At 31.8% G+C, this 25,449-nt stretch overlaps 2 protein-coding genes across 2 annotated transcripts in view; one reads left to right on the top strand and one right to left on the bottom strand.

Annotated features, from left to right (window-relative positions):
* LOC143080675 (calcium-activated chloride channel regulator 4-like) overlaps positions 1-12,401 on the bottom strand; it is a 50,370-nt gene extending 37,969 nt beyond the window's left edge. Inside the window, exon 1 of the mRNA XM_076256650.1 lies at positions 12,183-12,401. Coding sequence (XP_076112765.1) covers positions 12,183-12,347 — 165 coding nt within the window. The 5' untranslated portion in view covers positions 12,348-12,401. The remainder of the gene's footprint in view (positions 1-12,182) is intronic.
* A 2,663-nt stretch (positions 12,402-15,064) lies between these two features.
* Positions 15,065-20,500, top strand: LOC143078412 (dermatopontin-like). Its single transcript, XM_076253285.1, has 5 exons — positions 15,065-15,133; positions 16,832-17,073; positions 18,222-18,353; positions 18,860-18,980; positions 20,279-20,500. Exons 2-5 carry the CDS (start codon positions 16,833-16,835, stop codon positions 20,328-20,330), a joined length of 546 nt encoding a protein of 181 aa, XP_076109400.1. The 5' UTR covers positions 15,065-15,133; position 16,832; the 3' UTR covers positions 20,331-20,500.
* The last annotated feature ends 4,949 nt before the right edge of the window (positions 20,501-25,449 follow it).

Here is a 25,449-nt window from a genome sequence, read left to right as displayed (position 1 = left end):
GGTAAAAAGAAAAAATTAACGTCGTAAATTTCTATCACTCGTACATAAATGATGAAGACAGCAAATATGAATCCGGTGACCCCCTAATATATTCCTATCGTTAAAATGAAAATGTTTACAGCAACAGAATATTATTTGTGAATAGACTTCTGTGGACAGATTTTCGGAAAATTTCAATTTAAAGTGGGAAAAGCATATTCTCTGACTCGTTTTCCTTCAGTAATCCTTTGCACGTAATCGGCATAAACTTGGAAGTATAAAATCTTCTTATTTATAGATTTTTTTAACATGCTGACGATTCCAACGAATGATATAAATGCGTACTAATTTTCAACAAAATCTGAAATATTTTGCTTGAAAGTGAACTCGACTCCGAACCTAATTTACTTGGATAGTCAGGTTTTTCTTTTTTTTGCCGAGTCTGTGTTTTTTTCTCATGGAACTGTTGCTTCATGTTCTTATAAAAACTGTGCATCACAAAAAAAAAAAAGAAAAAAAGACAGGAGTGTTGAATGTTGCGTTTAATTTCAAAAATAAATCAAGAAGATATTGTCCAATTACGCATTATTTGCCTTAAAAAAAGTATACATAATCAGGTCAAATTTATTTATGAAATATTTATAAATTGGGACACGTTCGAAAGAAATAATAATCATGCAAACGAATGCAGCCCTTTTGAGAGTAATGAATGTTATGCAAATAAAGGATCCTCATAGAAACCACGATGGCGTATTCACAATGGAAAATAATCTTCGATAATGTGAAGGTCAGGATTATACAGTGCAATCACAACAAAAGGTAGGACAGTGCTGGTATTTTGGAAAGATATTTGATTCCGCTAATTGAAACACGTAATTTCGAATGAATGCGGTTGGTAGTTTAAAAAATTTCGACCAAAACCATGGTATCAATTTTACCTGACGGCAACTATACATATGTATATGTATACTGTTATGACTAATACAACAGAGGAAATTTAAAAAAAATACTTTTAAGTTACATTTTTTCGGGAACTTAACTTTTTGTCAATTTCATCGGGTAAACAATTAACACTGCATGCAGATTTGAAAAAAAGAAAAACGTTTAGTCTGTGGGAGTGAGTGATAAAAGACTTAAATTGATGTCAGAAATGAATAAGAAATTTTAGACAGCCATTCTAGGGTATCTTTTTGACATAGGTATAACAAAATGGAACCATTTGATGGAGAATACTTTGATCTAATCATGTTTAGAATATTGTATGGAAAGTTACTTGTAAACTGGTAAAATATTATATTTGAGTGGCTCTTGTATTTGTGTGAGGTGACCAAAATCTTGGCTTGTATATATAGTTCAAGTCCGGCAATTTCGTGTGCCTTTAAGTCCAATGAGCGGACTCCGGACGGATTGAAATACCGGTAAGCATCATATAATTGTACATACAGTTGTCTTATCGGCATGATATTACTATACATGTATTCTTGCACGAGCTACATCTTTATCAAACGCAAACAAATTAGCAAAACTTTTTATCAATGCATCACAAGATTGTTCTGTTTTTTGTTTAATATATTTTACATAATGTCCGTTCCTGTCTCGGGATGTTTCTTGAATAGTCAGAAACATGAACAAATCAAAACGACTTCAGGACATGACCCTTCACCAAGACTTGGTGCTCATCTTTAGTGGTCACGGCTAAGTACATTACCAAGCGGATTTTGTTAAATATGTATAGAGGCGATTATTTGATCTTCTGAGGAGGAGGGGCGACAGTTTTCCGGATATATATTCTTTTTTCATTTTTTGCTAGTACAATTGTTTTCATTCATACTTATGCAAGATTTTAGTGCAAATAAATGCAGATTGTTGCCATGGATACACCCAAAAGAAACTATATTTTACCATTTTATATACTGGATATAAAATCTTTGGAAGATTCTGATTACATACATATGCACATATATGACACAAATAGTAAGCTTAATATTGCAAGAAAGCAATGAAAAGGGGATTGTAAAATTGATGAGGGCAAATTTTGATATATTTTCCTAACTGTTTATTGCTACCTATGGCCGCACCTTAATGTTGCATAAGTTTACAAAAAAAGATAAAGAAATACTTTCAGAATATATGTTAAAAGCGGGAAAAAATTAACAAGAAAAATGGGTCCTTTATATCATAAATTATAAATATAAAATTGAGAATGGAAATGGGGAATGTGTCAAAGAGACAACAACCCGACCATAGAAAAAACAACAGCAGAAGGTCACCAACAGGTCTTCAAAGTAGCGAGAAATTCCCGCACCCGGAGGCGTCCTTCAGCTGGCCCCTAAACAAATATATACTAGTTCAGTGATAATGAACGCCATACTAATTTCCAAATTGTACACAAGAAACTAAAATTAAAATAATACAAGATTAACAAAAGCCTGAGAGGCTCCTGACTTGGGACAGGCGCAAAAATGCGGCAGGGTTAAACATGTTTATGAGATCTCAACCCTCCCCCTATACCTCTAGCCACTATAGAAAAGTAAACGCATAACAATCCGCACATTTAAAATTTGTTTGAAAAAACGTAGTTATATATGATAAAGTGAAAGATCACAAGTTACGAATTCTTATGGACCAAATGATAAAAAAGGCCAATCTGTCTTCGGTCAACTTAATATGTCTTATTGAAATTATCGACAATATAAACATAAGAAGATATGGTATTATTAACAATGTAGCAATTACCAAACATCTTCTTTGAGACCATTTGACGTGATGAATGAAATCGTAAACCACCGTACGGCCTTCAGGACCTTCAACAATGACGAGCAAAACCCATATCGTACAGTAAGGATCCGAAATGACAAAGTGTGAAACATTTAAAACAACAACAAAAAAAACCCAAAAAAAACCCAACGGATTGATTAACGAACCCCAAAATTCAGATATGATAGCTTAATATACATGACATAATTGTAACGTCATAAGAATGGCTAAATGACGTCATGAAAAATGAAAAAATGAGACGAGAATGAAATGGCATTGACAGAACATCATTAAATTATGGTTTTATTGCTAAAATCAATATTTATTTTATTATGGGGACGGAGTCCCCTATAACAGTAGAAAATTCAATAAAAAAAAAAAAAAAATTTCCCGAATTTTTCATTGTACTAATGAACTCAAAATCGTTCAATTTTTTTTTTGTCGCGTTTTTGAATTTCCGGATGTGCGCAGAAATCTACTTCCGTTTCCGGTCTTGTTTACATGAGACTTTGAAAAAAATGTATATTTTTCAGTCTGAGAAAGGAACTAATACTCATTCATTCGCGTTTATTAATTTCCGAATCTGCGCAGACCACATAACTCTACTTCCTTCTTCCGGTCTTGTTGTCGTGAGACTTTGATTAGTCTAGTAAAATATAGGAACTCAAGGAACACAATACCAATATATTTCATTTTTAATCATTCTTTGTCTTTGGTATGAACAAAGGTTACCTGATGCATTGCGTTTCTTTGTTTACATTGAACATGACGTCATAACTTAAATAACCTAAATAACGTCACAAGTAAAATCCCTAACAACAGAACCAAAATCGGAAACGTTACGGTATTTCCGTTTCTTCAAACATTTAAGTTACAAAAAATTAAACAAACTTCGTCCCCATTCACTGGTAATGCCTGCCTCATATTAACCTTAACCATCGGCCATATCGGCCCTTTGGCAGTTAAAGAACAACTAAATCGGCCCAATCGGTCCTTTGGTAGTTAAAGACAACGTCAATCGGCCCGATCGGCCCATTAGCAGTTAAAGGTAACGTCAATCGGACAAGATCGGCCCGCTGGCAGTATAAGTCGGGTATTAACATTATCGGCAAACTGTTTTCTTTCAATCCGTCACATTATAGGTTCATGTTTGAAAACATTATTCTAGAAAGTTTTTTTTTCTTTACATGTTTTTTTTTATTATATCGAATTTGAAATATATGTATTTTGATAAACGAACTAAATTACACCTGACACGAAAATAAATACGTTGTATTAAGGAACAGGGCTTTTATTTCTGTTCTTCATCTCAGTTGGCAGTCGCTGTAGGGTATTGAATGTATCTCTTATATTTCTCGTGACTTTTGGTATTGTTACTATTATAAAAATCATAAACCTTGAACGCGGTAAAATGGTAAGGTCCAATGTCATGCAGTTGACATAAAAAAACTTATCTGTGCATTTCAGGACCACAAGACGCTGCTGGAGGAATTATTAAGAGACGAGCCGACTGTGCCATTTTACGCGGACAAACTCAGATAAGGACAGCAAAAGATCTCTATGAATACGCGAGTTTATTTCTAACACAACCGAGGTCACATTGTAAGAGAAGAATATTTCGATATGCGGAAACGATTCACCGTGACAACAGACTGTCTTTTAAGCCGGTGCCTAGCATTCGATCTTTTCACCAAGTAAGAGCTATTCGTGATTCTGCTAAAGGATTGACAAATATCAGTGAATTGTCTTGTTTCTGTGTAAACTGTTGTCATCACATGTATCACCAGTGTTCTTATTCGATTAAAACTGGTGGTTATACTGAATGGGAAATGAAACGAGAATACAGGGGTGCGTCTAAACACTGCTAAGGACTCCTTAGTGCACTAAGGACTTATAACATGCCACTAAGGACTAGATGGGGTGCTGTTACATATAATTTCTTTTCATATTATGCACGTGCCTGTTTTCTTTGATATGCCGAAAACCAATAAAGCTTTTGACACGTGTCAAATTACATAACTGATTACACGGTAATCCTGCTATCTGTTGTATCGACAAGATTGGTAAAGTTGGATTCTAAAAAATGAATTGTTTCTTGAAAATAATATTTCCACCAGAGCAACATATCTAATGTCGGGTTTTTTATTTGATGTTTATATTAATAAATGACTGAAATATATATTTTAAATATTTTAATTCATATATTATATAGTTATTTAAATTACATTTCATAGATCAGACATACAAATGTTCAAAATCGCGTCTGTGTTCGAGCAATCATTGGTCTTTTTGTTTGACATGGTTTCTTTGCAAGTCTCTGAGGTAATGGCATGGTAAAGTCAAACAGAGTACTTGTAACTGTTTTTGCTTTTATTGAAGTCTAACTAGACTTGTCACTGTCTTTCATTAGCTTTTTGAAAAAAGGCGATCTTTTTTATCAGATGTTTTTGTAAGCCAGCATTGATACAACAATTGGTAATTTCCTTGGCTGTACAGACCGAGTGCTCGTCTTAAGTCGGCAAACTCCAGCTTGACTAGTTCGTAGAGCGTTTTCACAAGTTCTGGTATACTTTGTGGTTTCCAGTTAATCGCCTGTTTGGGCAGAAATTATCTCATGCGGTTGCTATGGTTCATATTCAAAAATTATATCATATGAAGAAAATGTTTTACCAATATATTTCAGGACAAAACGAATTCCATATGATAAACAATATTTACTACGTGTAACCAAACTTATTTACTGCAGCATGTAAACAGACGTATTTGGACAGAGTTTATATCTTTTGCGTTTGCTATGGCTCATTTTCTAAATTTATTATCACATGAAGAACACGTTTGAGCAATATATTTATTGACAAAAACGAGTTCAATATGATAATAAATTTTTACTACATGCAACCAATATAAATAAGAAGATGTGGTATGATTGGCGTTATGAGACAACACTTCACAAGAGACAAAATGACACAGAAATAAATTTGGAGAAGACGTTACTAAGTTGAAAAACTTGTGTCTAATCCATTTGTCTCTTTTTGGAAAAATAAAATATGTTTAAACTAACTACAGAAATAAATAACCATAAGTCACCCTACGGCCTTCAACAGTGAGAAAAGCACATACCACACAGTTATTATTTTATAAATTATTTCATGCAATAAACGAAAATATGTTAAACAGATAATTCGGTAAAAAAACAAGATTCTTTTAGTTTTTTGAAAATGAAACTTAATCTGACTTAAGTTCGTTAAATAACTTTTAACCTTCTTATTCTTTTAGAAAAAAAACCCAATGTCGAACAATTACAAACAAATTAGTACCATATGAGGCCGTTGTAAACAGATATCAAACTGGTTGAAAACTAGTGGTTTTGATAAATCCCAAGGACGCCACATGATTTTTTTTTCAATACAATCGTAATTCGTACTATGTATAATTAAATTAAATATTTATTTTATTTATTTATTTATTATATATAAAGCATTAATTAAAAAGTGGAAAAGCAATCATCATGATTTATAGTTTTTTTACTCATATTTTTAGTGAAACCATTTGTATAAAATAATAAATAAATTTTATTTTATTATTGTGTCACATACTCGCAACTTTGTCTGAATTAAAATAAAAACAAAACACTTATAAATATATTTATTCCTTTTTAGTCTTACATAAACATTTTAACAAACTGACCACACTCTAACTTATTAGATGGCGCACATCAAAGTTGTGCACCTATGGCAAATAGCTTTGTCGGGAAATAAATAAAGAAAACTTATTTGGCCTTTAAATCATTTAAATAAGAATAAGACGTTTAATTATAACTATTGAGCATAAATCTTTTCGATACAATTGTTAATTACTTAAAATAAAAAGATCATGATTGTTTCATCAGTAACTGTTGTTATGTTATTTGGCACGTGTCAATCGGTTCATTGATTTTCGGCATATCAAAGAAAAACAGGCACGTGTCTAAATAATGTTAAATATCTTATATATTTATGATTATTTTCCTATAAAATTTGACATTTATGCATTAAATATCTATCTCTACCATAATATGTAAACATAATACATATAACAGCTCTCCTTCTAGTCCTTAGTGGCATTGTATAGTCCTTAGTGCACTAAGGAGTCCTTAGCAGTGTTTAGACGTACCGGTGCCGGTTTTGGGTGCGTCTAATGATTAATTTCAAATTTTATAGAAAAATAATCATAGATAAATAAGATATTTAACATTATTTATGCGCGTGCCTGTTTTTCTTTGATATGCCGAAAATCAATGAACCGTTTGACACGTGTTAAATTACATAACTGATTACACGGGAATCCTGCTATCTGTTGTGTTTAATCGACAAGATTGGTAAAGTTGGATTCTAAAAAATGAATTAATTCTGAAATTTTAATAATGTTTATTTTTTCAGAATGACGAAGTATTTTCTCAAGTGTATTTTGTATTTCTTGAAAATAATATTTCCATCAGAGCAACATATCTAATGTCGGGTTTTTTATTTGATGTTTATATTAATAAATGACTGAAATATATATATATTTTAAATATTTTAAATCTTATATTATATATTATACAGTTATTTAAATTACATTTCATAGATCAGACATACAGATGTTCAAAATCGCGTCTGTGTTCGAGCAATCATTGGTCTTTTTGTTTGACATGGTTTCTTCGCAAGTCTCTGAGGTAATGGCATGGTAAAGTCAAACAGAGTACTTGTCACTGTTTTTGCTTTTATTGAAGTCAAACTAGACTTGTCACTGTCTTTCATTAGCTTTTTGAAAAAGGCGATCTTTTTTATCAGATGTTTTTGTAAGCCGGTATTGATACAACAATTGGTGGCGCTTAAAGTATCCAAACAGCAGGTAATTTCCTTGACTACAGTGCTCGTCTTAAGTCGGCAAACTCCAGCTTGACTAGTTCGTAGAGCGTTTTCACAAGTTATGGTATACTTTGTGGTTTCCTGTTAATCGCCTGTTTGGGCAGAAATTATCTCATGCGGTTGCTATGGTTCATTTTCAAAAATTATATCATATGAAGAAAAAGTTTTACCAATATATTTCAGGACAAAACGAATTCTATATGATAAACAATATTTACTACGTGTAACCAAACTTATTTACTGCAGCATGTAAACAGACGTATTTGGACAGAGTTTATATCTTTTGCGTTTGCTATGGTTCATTTTCTAAATTTATTATCACATGAAGAACACGTTTGAGCAATATATTTATTGACAAAAACGAGTTTAATATGATAATAAATTTTACTACATGCAACCAATATAAATAAGAAGATGTGGTATGACTGGCGATATGAGACAACACTTCACAAGAGACAAAATGACACAGAAATGAATAACTATAAGTCACCCTACGGCCTTAAACAGTGAGTAAAGCACATACCACACAGTTATTATTTTATAAATTATTTCATGCAATAAACGAAAATATGTTAAACAGATAATTCGGTAAAATAATAAAAATTTAATATGCATCGGTTTATGATTAAATGAAAAAAAATACATCGGTTTATGATTAAATGAAAAAAAATAGCTGTTTTTAAGGAAGGAAATAATGTTTGCATTGAGAAAAATAGCCCCTCCCCTATAAATGATCGAATACCAAATGATCATTTATTTACCTAAGTCGGGGCCTAAATATCTTGAGACCGATCGAGAGGCCTGACTGCCATAAACAACAGATAACGAACAGCAAACAGTGGATACACCAATTAATATGTATGAAAGACAACGACGGACACAACATCATTGCAATGAATAATTCAACTACCATTGAGATCGATTTTTCAAATCTCCTTATCAAATTAGACATGTATTTTATAAAACCTTGGAGTATCTGTTACCGTTTGTTTTCAAATTGGAATTAAAAACTGCATTTTCCCAAAGAATTTCAGGTAAAACCCCGAGAATCTCACCTTCTAGAAATTTGAAGTGTCAGGATGTTTGAAAATATGTATGAATTTTCTTACATACTTGAAATTGTATAAGGAATACAAACAAATTCAGTATGTTTACTGTACAAACAAACAACAGACACCTGTTTAATTCATTTTTACTGAGAGCAAAATTTGATTAATTGATTATCCAGTCGTTTCAGAAGTATATATGAAGTATTTGGTATTACAAATGTTTGAATTTTCTAATTATTTGGTAAATGTCATTTTTCTTAACTTTTTCTAATTAATTTGTACGAATCATTTTTTTCTGACAAAATAATATCTTTTGATCTAAATTAACACATACGATTCTGATAACAATGGATAATATAAGGAACATTGTAACTTAAGTAAGAAAAAAAGAGATTATGATTGTTTAATCAGTTGTTATGTCAGTTCACTCGTGTCAGTCGGATCACTGATTTCTGGCAAAATCAAGGAAAACCGACACGTTCCAAATATTGTTCAACTACTCATTTATTGGTGAAATTAACCTAAGATGTCCTGTTGATAAGTATATATGTACAGAACTACAAAAATGTGCACTGCATGTTAACATAAGAGGATCAAATAATTTCCGCTATGCTTGTAGTGAACACGAAAACAGCTAACCATGTTTTTTTATAGATATATTCATATATCTTTTATAAAATGTATCCGTCAAAGTGAAAAAATATAAAACATGAAAATAAAAATACATTTATCATTCATTTATTGCAATCAATTATATCAACCATGTAGTTGAAATTTTTTCTAGAACCAGTCACTGTCTGTAGATATAATGCGACATTGTATGCATACAAATAAAATAGATTTATAACTGTATGAAATAAAATTAGTAAGGGGTTCCGCGGAACACAATGTCTCGCCTTCGTTTGCCGTAAACTTGAACTCTCAGGCTGAACAAAATCAAGACACTATATTTGATTGTTAGGAGCTTCTGTCCAAGTTCACAAATATTTCCGGTGCCTATAAAATAGCCGACTTTAATTAAGTTATTAAGAATCTGAGCTGGCAAAATAGCATATTATATATCATGCTGGTATCGGCAAAACAGCTACAAGTATTGTCTTTAATTAAATGCATATCAATTTTAAATACTATTCTAAATAAAATGGCTTTTAGAATCGTGTAAAAAGCGTCCATTGTTCATTCGTCAATTAATCATTCAACGTGCGTGTATCGTGCGTGTATCGTGTATTTATCATTCATCGTGCATCGTGCGTGTATCGTGCGTTCATCATTTACATTCATTTTGCGTTAATCCTCCGTGTAACGCTCATCGCTCATCGTCCGTGTATCGTGTATCGTACATTCACCGTGCGTGTATCGTGCGTGTGGTCAGTTTGAATTTTAGAAGGTCTGTACCATATATGTCCAAGATCAAACAAGTTGTCGATATCGAAGATATCGACAATGTCGACACGATATCGAATCGATATCGACAAACGAATACACCATGACAAAACACACAGTCGATATCGACAATTTCGGTTCGATATCGAATCGATTTCGTATTCCCGTTTGACAACCAAGACCGAGGTTGGAGGTCGTTGTTCAAGTTACGGGATGTTTGTCGATATCGACAACTTAGACAGAGGTTTAAGGCCGTTGTTTCAGTTAAGGAATGTTTGTCGGCATCTATTCGAAATCGTCGATATCGACAACTAGGATAGAGGTTTCATGTCGTTGTTGAAATTATGGGATGTTTGTCGATATCGATTCGTTATCGACAACAAAGACAGAGGTTTCAAGCTGTTGTTCAGGTTATAGGATTTTGTCGATATCGATTCGATATCGTCCATATCGACAACAAAGACAGAGGTTAAGGGATATGGAATGCTTCTCGATATCGATTTGATATCAACATTCAAGACAGAGGATTCAGGCCATGTGGACATAACAACATACATACAAAAAGTCGTGTATTGATTTCGAATCGATATCATCGATATCGTCGATATCGATACAACATCTTGTCTTGGATATACCTCAGATGATATAAAACATTTAAAATATATATGTTAAATATATTCCAGAATTTTATAAACAAAACAACCAGTGACATATTTTGTTATAAAATAACAAGCAATATGGGGGAATAAATTTATTGCATTCAAAATAAACCAATTATCTTTTTAACTCACTGGATTAAGAGTGATATAATATACTTAAATGACATTCTAGATGACACTGTGTCAATATCAGAAAATTATATTTTGAACAAATTAAAGTGTAAGGTAAACTGAATTGCTGAATTTCATAAATTCAAACAATCTGTTCCACAAATTGGATTGATATAGTTAAACAAGAAAATTCTGTCCAAAGTAAAATAAATGTCCAGAGAAATAAGATCACATGGAAAGATCGTTATTTTGAGACTACATTTTATTCAAATAAAGTGTTAGATGACTCTCTAGTGAATAGTACAAAAGAACCGTCAGTAGGGAAACAGGTTGATGAAAATTCTACCAATGCAAGAAGCTCCAAATATGAATTCATTATATAACTTTATTTTCAAATACTTAACTGAAAATAAATTAAAAATATACAGATGGAAACTACTACAGTTTATTGTACCAACCAGAAATCTTTTATTTCAATGGAAAACTAATAATAGTTTGTGTAATTTTTGTAACATAGAAGAAGACTATATGCTCATTATTTTTTCAATTGTTCTTATTTGACAAGATTTTGGCAACAAATAAACGACCTCTCAAAAAAGAATAATTTACATTTTTCAATAAAATTACAACACCTGATATTTGGATACAGAATTAAAGACAACAAGAATTACTCAATAAATCTTTTGATTAAAATTGTTAGTTTTTCAATATATAAGTCGTACTATGTATCTGAGCAGAAAACCAAAAAAACATAGACGTCTACAGATTTTTTGTTAATGAATTCACCAAGAGAGTAGATAATAATATTAATGGACATAAGACAATAATTTCAATGTTAATTACAATTAAAAAAACCATAATTAATGAATTTGTTTTCTAGCATTGTTAATAAAGTGTTTTGTAAACAAAATGTATGTCAATTAATTTAATCAGCTGATTATTCACTGGGTAGTCAGTGGATTGTAACAGGGTACGTCAAGAGAAGCTTGGAATTTTGATAGATTATAAAACAAATAGTATTTGATGAATAAAATTATGTTGTTAAAAAATAGAAAGACAAGAACGGTGAACCCTTAAATATTTGACCAGATAAGTAGGCACACGTCTTCTAATGAAGACAATATATTAAATATTCAAACTAGTTCTTAACACCTTTCCTGAGTATAAGTAACGCAATTGTCATCTCTGGTCTTTTCCAGGATACTCAGATTGGATGGAACGAAATTAAAAAAAAAATATATATTAAAAAATTTGATATTTTACATGTTGACAAAAAAGAGAACAGGAATATTAACGTGACGTTAAATATAAATTGTTCATAATTATTCAATGGCCTCATAATTATTCATAATTACCTGTATTGTACTTAGTAAAAGCTGATCTTCCGAAACCTTGTCAGAAATAGAAACCACAATTCCTTTGTATCCATTTTGCTGAATGTGTATTGTCATAAAGACAGAATCTATGAACAAACCAAAAACTATAATTTGAATGGTTTGGACGCAGCAAAAATACCTCATCTTTAATTAAAAAAATAAGTGAGACACACAGAAAGAATGATCTATACAAGTGTCGTCTCGAGTAACACTGACACGTACAAATTTTTGATTTTTTGGTTTAAAAGGTTTTATCGAGAAGGAAAACGCATACGTGACATAATATGTGACGTAATCCCAAAAGAAAAAAAGACTTAGCAAAACGTCTTCCGTGTAATACAAAAAAATGTATCTCATAATTTTAAATTCATTGTATCGAAAAGCTATAAATATCGACAACGCTATACAGTCACCGTTAATGACAACGGGATTGGTTGACATAACATTTAAAAAAAAAGTCAGAATTTTTTCGGTGTTATAAAATAATAACTGTAATTCATAATTTTGAATACATTTAAAATTTTCATTTCATTGAAAAGCTATAAATATCGACAACCCTTTTAGTAACAGTGTATGACAACGGGATCACATACTGCAGGGCCGTAACTAGCCACTTCTAATAGTGAGGCAAACTATATTCGCCGAGCGGAACGAGGCGAAAAAATTTTGGCGAGGGGTCTGGGGGCCGCTGAAGGCCGGCCAGAAGCTCTGAGAAAAATAACGCAAAATCGTGCATTCTGAGCGTTTCCCGAACTCTTTCTGACATAGACACGCAATTAATATTTAGCTATTTTTTCGACAATATTTTGGTTTCAAAGCAAAAACATAGATTCATTGTAATTCAAGACTTTTAGGTTTTATGGACAACATTAAAAGACCGAAGTGAAGGTTAAAGCAAAAGTTGTAATTCTCACAATCATTAATACCGGATCTGTCTGTCTGTCTGTCTGTCTGTCTGTCTTGTGCTTAGACTTTTGGTGATTTTTTTATGATTAGATTTAAATTTAGTGACAGTGCAGTACAAATTATACTTTAAGTACTAGTACTGCTTAAGTCGACACTAAGGACTATCTTGCCCCTGTTTTACGGTACTAATGATTCTTTTATTGTTGAAGACCCTCCAGCAACCATTTAAGGAATGACTGTAATATTTTTTTCTGTCTATGAAGAAATAACATAAAAAAATTTGGTGCACACTGAATAACGCGCGTAGCGGGTTATTTAACAGTGTGTACCACATTTTTTTTATGTTATTTCGGATAGACAGAAAAAATATTAGTCATTTCTTATAATTTAATTCTAAATTCCATTTTAAACCGTAGAAAACCATGAAAAAACGTTGATCACATCACAGTCACATGACTAAATTATGTCAATAACGTCAGCCAATCAGAAGACGCGTTACATCCAAAATTAAATTATTGATCATTAGTATTTTTCTATGCATTGACTTTGTGTGTGATTAGGGTTCGTGCACATTTACTCCATTTTTCTTTATTTTCTGTTAAAGGGTCTGAACATGATTTAATGCAAGTTTAACCCTTCAATGTAAAAGGTCATATCGCAATACTTTATCGGTTTTTTTTTCAAATTATTTGATACCGGGAAATTAGTGACCTTACTTTAATTCAAACCATGTCAGCTATCTAGTTTTATCTACCAAAAAAGGCAGTTTTGTATTCTTTGATATCAAGTTCAATTCTCCATGTAGAAACGACCATTTTTTTCTGTGTCTTGTAGCATCGTATATTCTTAAAATATTTTCTCGCACAATATCTGGACATCGGTGGGCATGCAACATTGCAAAACCACACGTTTACAAATGAAAACCAACACTAAGACTTTAGTCACAAAGTAGGACAATAACCGAGTGAACAAAAGACAAAATCCGGGACACAGAAGTACAAACAATAGACCATCAACACTGAAAACTAAAAGAAAAATAAAATCATGGATCACGAAAAACATGCAGGGGCGACAACAGAGAGTGAAGAGAACTTGCTTCTTGCTAGACACTTTCTGTGAAAACAATTTGATATTAAGACAATCTTTTTTTTTTGAAATTTCTAACATGAGGCATTTGCCTCATTTGCCTCAATGTAGTTACGGCCCTGACTGTGTATTGAATTAAGTGTATTCAAATTTTAAGAAAAAAATGTTTAAAAACCAAGGTCAGATCATTATATTGAATTGATTTGACATTTTGTTTAATTGATTTCTTAAGAAATGAAGGCGGTAATTCACCTATGGTTTTTTTTTTTTTAAATTTTATTAAAGGAAAGTCACGAATTGAATTTTAACAAATTCTATCGTTTTATGCTTCCTCAATAATGATAAAATAAAATTCCCTTTATAATCCATAAAAAAGAAATCTGCATTAATTTCAATTTAAAAAACCCCAACCCAAAACAAACAAGATCCGTTTTTATTTTCAAATTTGAAAATATATATACAGCATTTACACAACTTTTTGAAAACATATCGTTGAACATTTAGACCCCATCTACCTTAAACTTTAAGGCATATGTTGTCAATGATATTAAAGATTGTACCATGATTCGATAGAGGAAGAGGCAACAGTAGAAAACCGATGATCTAATCAAGTGAATCCAATTTTACTATACGAATTAAGATACAAAAATGCGGGAAAACTATTATATCCAAACGGCCCGCTAAGAACGGGTGCTTCAACATCGTAAGGATTTTTTATGCATTGATCATTCGTCATGCAAATCAAACCCAGTGAAAATGTACTCAAATCTCTTCTAAAAATATGTGATGTTAAAAGTTTTTTAAGATAACATTTTATCACGAAAAACTTTGGTCTTTTCATCTTGACTGCGTCAGGATAAAGTTCACTTCATGATTATTATATAATAATTTGATAAAGAGATATTTTTTCGCACTTTATCTTATATCTACCGAATAACGTAAGTACTGTTTAATGAATAATATAAATGAAAAATTATTTTTGTGAAATCATGAGGTTGTTTGATATATTATCTAGTGTTTAACACCTTTTTTGTACAATTGACTATTTCGTGGCGGAAACTGGATTTCACAGAGAGAATAAAAGACCTTTGGTAGAAAACTTAAAATGCAAGTCAATCAAAATCTCTTCATTGTGCTATTGTGCCAATGTTTGTTTAACTATTTGTATATTTTTATAGTTTTTTTTTACAAAGATGACTGCTGTACCTCTTTATTGATATATTTTACCTATTATGACTGATTTTTGTTCACACCTCATGGTCAATATATAGATTTTTTTGCTACTGTAATACAAGTGAGAGGTTCAAGGAGCTATAAAACTAGGTTTAATTCACCATTTTCTACATTCATGTACCCAATCAAGAAAATGACAGTTGCTGTCAATTCGTTTGATGTATTTGATCCTGTGATTTTGCTATTTGAATACGGACTTTTGAATTCGAACCTACCGGCCATGAACACAACTACAATACTACTCGGGCATGTTAGCGAGACAAAAAAGCCATTCAACAAACGAATGAATGGTCATCGAAGTGACTACACTTGTAATCGCGACCTCCCCGTAAATCGTCATTTGAGATGACATGGGCACGCTCTAGCAGATCTAAAAAAACATATCATCCCTTTCATAGACCACAACGATGATTGGTCAAGGCCCGCCATACTTACTCGGAAAAGGTTTTTAATTATAAAATTAGGAATAGTTTCCCTACAGGGCAATAATGAAAATAAACCATAGAATGAATCTCTACCATTATTTGGTTCCTGTAACTCAGATTTCCGTACAGCATATTTGTATATATTTTGGAATGCCTAAAAAAATATTTGAATTATTCAAATATTCAATATAGTACTGGTACTTATTATTCATATTCGATGCGAAATATGCTGTATTTTCCAATTTAGCAGTTTAATCAAGACAAATAAGATATCATTAATGGATTACCTATGTTCCATTTAAAAAAAAATACCAAGATCTAACTCTTATGGAATTTCATGCGCTCTGAGCAGTACAAAACCGGTTATATATGCTAAAAAACAGATTCAATCAAAATTTCTACAATTAAGAATAGGATAAAATCAATCTGCAGTCTTATCTACCATAAACTGCTTGATGAGTGTTTACATACATAATAAGGTTAGATATGTTAGAATGTATATCAGTGGGGAAATAAAGAACCACGAGCCTGCGAACTGATTACATTTTTTAAAATGGCCAATGCAAACGAATACTGAAATGAAATACATGAATAAGTAAATAGAAAAAAAAAGATTAAAATTGCAATACTGGTATCTTAGATAAAGTGACATACTTACAAAATATATTAAAATTTGCTCCCAAAGTAGAAGTAATATCTGCTCCGATACTGGCATTCTGCTTTTTACTGATGTTATATCCTTAGTAATGTCTCATACATAGCAAGATATACAATCATATTGGTGAGATATCATTTAATGGTAATTAAAACAATTGGACGTGCTTCATGTACTTATTTAATTGTTTCTCAAAGGGTGAATAAATAATCTCAAATCAAAGTAAAAAGCAATTAGAAACACCTATTCATTTTGAAAATATTATCGTCTAGATCGTAAGAGTGTACGAGGTAAAATAAGTTTATTTTGTGATTCTGTTACAGAATGTCCGTGAAAAGTAAAAAGGAAGTTATAATTTCTCTTTTTATTATAACATTTATGCTGCAACCGACCAATGGTTATATTTGGGCAAATGTGTACGACCAACCATTTGAGTTTTTATGTAAGGACGGAACAGCAATCTCTCAAATACACAGTGTACACGACAATCATCACGAGGACCGTATATTTGCATTCCAGTGTCGAGTAACTGAAATACAACAACACACATTATGCAATTGGTCACGTAAGTTTTATTTTTAGTTTAAAATCAAATCAGAGAAGTATCTAGCAGACAGGCATTACTTCCCTAAAACAGGACTTTTATATTTGATATAAGGTGTCCTTAAAATATAAGATTAGTTACCAATCATGATTAGTTACAATATGGGGTTAGTGAAGAGTTACTTCCCTTTCAAAACAAAAAAGATGCCACAACCTTTTATAAGGCACACAGTGTTGAGGAAAAATCTCAGGAGTTTTCAGCAGTCGTAGAAATTGAAGATGAAAGGTTGAAATAAGTTCATAAATTGAAGCTAACAAGTAGTTGTTGTTGTTGGCATAACGAAGTTACTTCCCTTCCAAAATAAAATAATAAAGAAATCTGAAGGATTCAATAGACGAAGAAATTGATACATATGTAATGAACGATTGAAATAAATTCATAAATCAAAATTAAAGCTAAAAAGTTGTTACTATTTTCTGTATAGACAAATGGAAGTAGGATCTCAATACTAAGTATTGCAGACTTGACCACTTTGATAGGCCGCTAGTCGAAATTCCACATGTGAAGATGGTCGGTAAGATAAATTCGTTACACGGTGTGCTAGTGACCTAATACGATATATATGGGGTCAGTAACACACCATGTAACTAATAATATTCGTTAACGTTTACAATATAGCAGCAAACACTTTATTCAATACGATGATTACAGGCTTGTTATATGAATATTATTGCAGTTTGTATTGATATCTTTGGACAAAAATTAAATGTTTACAAACAATTGAATTGTTCGAAATTCGAAGGACAAAATTACCTTAACTGTACTTGGTAATGTTGTTTCGGAATTTTAGATACTGAATGCCTTTTAACGTCTGTTTTTATTTTGACTTTATTATGTGTTGTAATGATACTGATTAGTGTTATAAGACGAAACACGCGTTTGACGTATAGTTTTCTTAAGACAAAGAATCTAAAAAAAATTTACAAATGTAACCTGATTACTTATCCTACAATGTAGCTATTTGTTGCAATCCCTTGTTTTAGCAAAATAAAAGACAATCTAAGACTTGATTAAGTTGGATATTTGCATTGAAACAACTAAACAATATGAAGCTGCCTCTAGTCTGAACAATATAAGTAATAACTATGCTGAATTAAATGATTTTACAGAGTACGCCAATGCCTTTGACCAGTTTTTCAGTTTCCAGTGTGTTAATCATGGATTTATCACTGGCATACAAAGTTACCATGACAATGGTCGTGAAGACAGAAGATTCAAATTCCACTGTTGCGAAATCCAAGGTATTGTTTATACAAATGTTAAGGATAAAAAACAAATCATTGACATTAAGTGAATTAGTTGTAACTCTAATAAAAAAAATTAGTAGATTTTTAAAGCTTAAAGCATACACAATTGAGTATCAGGAACAATCAAACGTAATATATACATAAATAAAGGCGACAGTAGTATACCACTGTTCAAAATTCATAAATCGATAAAAGAAAAACAAATCAGGGTTACAAGCTAAAACTGGGGGAAACGTATCAAATATAAGAGAACTACGACACAACAGAGACACAACACCGAAATGTATCACACACAGACACGAACTAAAATGTAACAATGGTCATTTTCCTGACTTGGTACAGGACATTTTATGAAAAAAAATGGGGGGTTGAACATGGTTTTGTGACATGCCAAACCTCCCGCTTTAAAATCGTTTGCATTTTACATAAGTGTTGTCACTTCTGTATGTTCTCGAATATTCATTGTATATCGTTACATTTATAATGTTTGTCATTTGTAGAAATGGATGTTACAGAATGTTACTTCACTAATCCAAACCCATTTGATGCTACTTTTACGGCAACAGCTCAGGAGAACTATGTGTTTCGTGGTGTAACAAGTACACACGACAATCACAGAGAGTATGTATAGATACTTGACTAACTCCTTCAAAAGAAAATACGTGCGCTTGTTTAAAAATAACATCTTTCTATCATGTAATATATATAAAAGTCACACAACGATTGGTAAAATTTATGTAGCATCACCAACAAAATAATAAATAGAAAAACAAAAAGTAGCTTTCACAGAAACATCGGCAAGCAACCAAAAATGCAAGACAAAGTGGACAATACTGCATAAAAAGGTTTGAACGGAGTAGTGTCAAATCATTTAGGTGAGGTCTAATCTATTGTCAAATATTTTCAGCCTCTGGTAAATATACAAAAAGAGAAAATGAAATACTAGAAACACTCTGAAATGAGCTGAGCAATTTGTTATTGTAAATTATTTTTAATGTACATTATATTTTACTCTTTTTATTTAAGATGGAAAATGACTTCCAAAAAATATTTTTTATTGTTGTAAATCATCTTGAACGCAACATTCATTAACACAATAATACTCTTTCGAATTGGAGTTTTAATACTAAATAATCTGGATAGATTTGTATAAGTTAATACAAGCATTGTTTGATTATACATTCTGAAATCATAAAGAAACAAAGGTATCAACTGCTTCTGGTCAAGAATATTAAAACTATACTGTGTAAGACGAGTCTGGCTTTTTCAAAGTCCAGTTTTTGTAATACGGCTCTCCAACTATAAGCATTCTTGTACATCTTTGGCTTCAAATAATCGGCTTTGAGCGTTCCAGAAAATCGCCTCGGATGCTTGAAATGTATAAGGTATTGTTTTATGGCGTACTAAATTATAATCCTGGTACCTTTGATAACTATTTTCACCACTGGGTCGATGCCACTGAGGGTATCACCAGCCCAGTAGTCAACACTTCGGTGTTGACATGAATATCAATAATATGGTCATTTTTATAAATTTCCTGTTTATAAAACCTTGAATTTTTCGAAAAACTAAGGATTTTCTTATCCCAGAAAAACTAAGGATTTTCTTATCCCAGAAAAACTAAGGATTTTCTTATCCCAGAAAAACTAAGGATTTTCTTATCCCAGGCATAGATTTTCTTAGACGTATTTGGCACAACTTTTTGGAATTATTGGGATTTTAAATGCTCTTCAACTTTGTTCTTGTTTGGCTTTATAAATATTTTGATATGAGCGTCACTGATGAGTCTAGTGTAGAGGAAACGCGCGTCTGGCGTACTAAATTATAATCCTGGTACCTTTGATAACTATTAGTGTTGTCGCCTATGGCAGAATAAATAGTACCGTTTCCCCTACATATAGTTGCTTCTGTTTTTTCAGAGACAGAGAATTCAGCTGGGAGGTGTGTAGATTGAAAAATCGTAACGAGTAGCGAGTGCTGTGCTCTATCCTATTAATTTAGTCTATTTTGTTTTTAAATATGCTAATGTATGCTCCTTATATATTTTAAACAATGAAATATTGTCAACATTTAGAAACATATGGACATATTAAGCAGTTTTCATTTGATAATTTTGAATTATTAAAATATACTCATCCGAACTACTGTTTTAGTTTTGTTATTCTGTTCGTCCTCGTTTATTACAGGTGTAATGTTTAATTCACGTCTTGGTAGGTCTGATACAAAATCTAAATTTTGCAACAAATGAACGACATTATATTGTCATTTCAGTAAACATGCTTATGTTTTGCACAAGATTGAGTTCTCTGGCTGACAGTTTTTCACTAAAGCCATAATTTAATTAGTTGTTAACGTTTTTGAACTAAGGATTTTCTTATCCCAGGCAACTAAATTATAATCCTGGTACCTTTGATAACTATTTACACCACTGGGTCGATGCCACTGAGGGTATCACCATCCAGTAGTCAACACTTCGGTGTTGACATGAATATCAATGATATGGTCATTTTTATAAATTTCCTGTTTATAAAACCTTGATTTTTTTCGAAAAACTAAGGATTTTCTTATCCCAGAAAAACTAAGGATTTTCTTATCCCAGGCATAGATTACCTTAGACGTATTTGGCACAACTTTTTGGAATTTTGGGATTTTAAATGCTCTTCAACTTTGTTCTTGTTTGGCTTTATAAATATTTCGATATGGCGTCACTGATGAGTCTTGTGTAGAGGAAACGCGCGTCTGGCGTACTAAATTATAATCCTGGTACCTTTGATAACTATTAGTATTGTCGCCTATGGCAGAATAAATAGTACCGTTTCCCCTACATATAGTTGCATCTGTTTTTTAGAGACAGAGAATTCAGCTGGGAGGTGGGTAGCTTAAAAAATCGTAACGAGTAGCGAGTGCTGTGCTCTATCCTATCAAATTAGTCTATTTTGTTTTAATTATGCTAATGTATGCTCCTTATATATTTTAAACAATGAAATATTGTCAACATTTAGAAACATATGGACATATTAAGCAGTTTTCATTTGATAATTTTGAATTATTAAAATATACTCATCCGAACTACTGTTTCAGTTTTGTTATTCTGTACGTCCTCGTTTATTACAGGTGTAATGTTTAATTCACGTCTTGGTAGGTCTGATACAAAATCTAAATTTTGCAACAAATGAACGACATTATATTGTCATTTCAGTAAACATGCTTATGTTTTGCACAAGATTGAGTTCTTTGGCTGACAGTTTTTCACTAAAGCCATAATTTTATTAGTTGTTAACGTTTTTGAACTAGCTTTCACTAACTACGAATACTCAAGGACCACTATCTTGTGTTTTTGGCGTTGTTGATATTAATTCTGGTTTTGATATCACCATGTTGAGATAAGCCCTTTAAACTTTTTTTTTATAATTCTATGTGGTGCTGCTACACCACTGTCTCGTGTTAGGATAAGGGTTTGGTCCCAGCAAACATGTTGAATTCCACCCAGATTTTGTATATGCCTTTTCCAATTCTGCAGGAGCTTTTTAACAGTGGTTGATGTTTGTTGCTATATATCATACTTTATTTTCGATTATTATGCTGTCCCTAAATAAGGCCGAAATTTCATTTTTATAAATTTCATGTTTACAAAATTTTGAATTTTTTAAAAACTAAAATAACAAAATTATATGGAATCCCGTAAACTACTAAAGAAGAACAAACTCCACTCCCCATAATGGAAAACAAGTCGATTAAAAAATGTTTGATTTAGTTCGGACTACAATTGTGCAATACACATAGGCCAAACATAAACCGAAATAACGATTATACATTTTAAAATATTTTTTGTACAAAACAGAGCATAAGATTCATAAATGTATAGGTCAAATCATAATTTATTGAAAACCACGTGTATAAGCCCGTTATCAAAGTACCAAAATGACTTTGAGTACAATGTGATTAAAATATGTTGTATGTATGAAATATAAAATGTGGCGCATATGTATTACCTGTTCATAATCTGTTTGTGGAGTTTTATGCAGCTTATAATGGTCAAATTTATTGGTTGAGTAAAATAAAAAATATATTATTTTTTACACAATCAGAATTGTGATATCGGTTTCTCTTGTAAAAATTGTTGGTGACCTGATTTTAGACGTATTGCATTTACGTCGATGTTTTTTTTTTTTTTACATTTGCGCAATTTTATCTCATTGACGCCAATAATTGTGCTTCGTTTGCGCCAGGTAACAGATAAACACATGCCATGAGACACATTAGTTGTTAATTTATGGATATAGATATAGATATATATAGTTATAATAACAAAAATACCACTCCCGTTGCCCATCCTGTCTAGTCTGTGTAAAATATGGATATCTTGTCGTCTCTTTTTATAAACAGTAAATGAAGCATTCTTAATTCTCCGAGTTGAGTGTGATTTTTTTTACCATTAACTGTAATTCGTTCAAGATTACGATTTTGGCTGGTCCACTTTATGTATTAACCAATTTGTTTTACAGGTAGTCGTTTAGACTTTGTATTGTGGTCATATGCAACATTGTAATACTAATGTAAAGTGTTGACAATTGTAATTCCATCCCTTTCAGTTGCAATCCAAGTTTATCATTGTACTTATTTGTATAATAGGTTTTAGTACAATGCGATGTAAATATGTATTATGTATGAAATTCAAAGTGTTGCACGTGTATTACCGAATCATTTTATGTTTTACAATTTGAATGCAGCTGATAATTTATTGATTAATTAAATAATTGGTATAGTCCGTCTCTTTTCTATGTCGGTCACCTTAGCTATTTTCGAGGGTTTAAATACTAAATTTATTTAATTATTTGTACTGTACGTTTACTTTAGTCTTTACCTAATATTAGTAGTATTGAACATGTTAGATTTGAATTCAGGGAATTCAATAGTATTACAAATAGTACTGCATGTACAACAGACCATGTATGCTTTGAGGCACTCATATCAATTCCTGTTTATATTATTTAATTCTAAGAAGAAGTTGTATGCGTGCCATTTAGAAAACTCTCGATCCAAGTATAAGACGATGCGGTATGAGTGTCATTGAGACAACTCTCCATTCATAACTTATTTGCTTCTAGAAGTGGTTGGCTTCAGAATTATCCTAGTTTGTTTGTCAAACGTTATGAAAACAAGTAAAATCGCAAAAATAAGGGATCATATTCAAAACAGAAATTCACAAAAGCTCAAACACATAATGTATGGAAAACAACTGTCATGTTCTTTAAAATTTGGTACAGGCATTTCTTTATGAAGAAGATGGTGATTAAACCTACATTTAGCTAGCAAAACATCTCACTTGAGTGACAGTCACACAGAATTCCATTATATTGTGAGCAAACTATGACAGGTCTGTGGTTTATCTGTTGATGATTTTGCGATCTACACGTATTTTGTTTTTCTAGATATCTTTTCTTGGGTTGCTGTGTCATTAACGTCTTCATGTCTTTTTCTCAACCTGAAAGATGCTGAGACAACATTTCGTTTATATTTTGTCGTAATCGACTTAGTAAACATTTCTGATTGTAGGCCTTAGCTGGATTAACAATATACGATACAAAGAGTCTTCATTGAAATAAAATTAATCTCATATCAGCACCAAATCAGTGTGATTCCAGTAAGATTGTTTATAGACCCTTTACTAACTGAAAGCCAAAGTTATGCATGTTTTAAAGGAATTGCAATAAAATAATTGTAAACAGATGTGTGTACACAAAGCCGTATATTATTTTCTTTGCGAATAGATAAACAATTAGATGTAGGCTTGTTACACTGGACACATAACAAAATTTTGAGTAATTCGGGAAGAACAAAGGTCAATCAATGTGTCAATACGACAGCACCACTATACCATTTTCAGTTCAATTTGTTAGTAAATATTGAAAATGTAGTGTTATGGATAATTGATTCTGATTTATATATTTGTGTTCTGTTCTCCTTTTTATTATTCAAAATCGTTGCAGCAGTCATCAGATGGCTACAGACAGATTATCAATTAATATTACTCAAGTTGGCTTCGAGTGCCTCCGAACTGGTGTCTGACAGAATCAAATGGAAAAACACAATTATCTGACCGACTTGATATTGGTCTCACATCATAAGTAATACATTTGCATTAGTAATTCATAACATACTTTTATTTATTAAAAGCAAAAACCACTTACCATTTTTTTCTTGGAACTGTTATGGATAACTGATAACTTTGGTATCATTGTGTGATTCCTGGTGAAAGAAAATAATCGTTTTTCGATTTTATAGAAATCCATGTACATGCTTACATAATTTGAATGATTGTTTATTGGATACCTGTTACTAGCCAGGAAAATCGACAAGGCACTTTTTGGGCAGGCGAAAAAAGTAAAGCCAACAAAATGACCTATGTATAGGTAAAATATGTTTTCAGCACTTTAAAAGGAAAAATTGACCTTACATGGATTTGGCTATTATTTTTGGTACTTGTTGGTTATATATATCTTCCGTTGTTTCAGTTTTTACACATTCTTAAGAAAAGCAATTAAGCTTCGGACGTACATGTATGTAAGTTTTTTTTAGTGTTTTTTAATCTTGTGTGGCAGAATTATTGACTAGCGTCTTAGCTGCGTAACAGTCTTTTAATCATTCCAGGTCTAATTCCAGGGTAAATTACCATACCAAAGAATCAGATCCTGTACTCTGCATTGCTTTTGTATTGTTCAAATCAACCGGGAATCCCTACTGTCAAAATTCTAACGGAATCCAAATAAATGAAGAACAAAATAACAGTGAAAACATTGGCAAATCACAAAGACGTTATGACAATGATAACAAAGTAGAGTTACAGAAAGGTCAGCTGATCATAAAAAAAACCCAACAATATAAGATTTCCTTTAAAAAAAAAGCATTTTGAAATACAAATTAGCAACTACAGTTAACTTAAGGTATGAACCGAAGTCATCACTCAACGTAACATAATTATGTTTAGATAGCCAGTCTGAAACTGTACAAAAGTATGTGTTGGAATAGTGCAAAATCCATTGAAGAGCAGATACAAAAACATATTACACAATTATGTAATGATTTCACA

Source organism: Mytilus galloprovincialis, chromosome 6, assembly GCF_965363235.1.
Source record: "Mytilus galloprovincialis chromosome 6, xbMytGall1.hap1.1, whole genome shotgun sequence".
Classification (NCBI taxonomy): domain Eukaryota; kingdom Metazoa; phylum Mollusca; class Bivalvia; order Mytilida; family Mytilidae; genus Mytilus; species Mytilus galloprovincialis.
Note: the sequence above shows the minus strand (reverse complement) of the source record. Positions and strands in the feature narration are given on the sequence as shown.

What these genes read in the sequence shown, in the direction of transcription:
- LOC143078412 (XM_076253285.1), top strand. Translation starts at nt 16,833, where the DNA reads ATGTCCGTGAAAAGTAAAAAGGAAGTTATAATTTCTCTTTTTATTATA. An exon ending in CACATTATGCAATTGGTCAC is followed by an intron (nt 17,074 to 18,221) that starts GTAAGTTTTATT and finishes ATGATTTTACAG; the next exon opens with AGTACGCCAATGCCTTTGAC. An exon ending in ACACACGACAATCACAGAGA is followed by an intron (nt 18,981 to 20,278) that starts GTATGTATAGAT and finishes CTGTTTTTTCAG; the next exon opens with AGACAGAGAATTCAGCTGGG.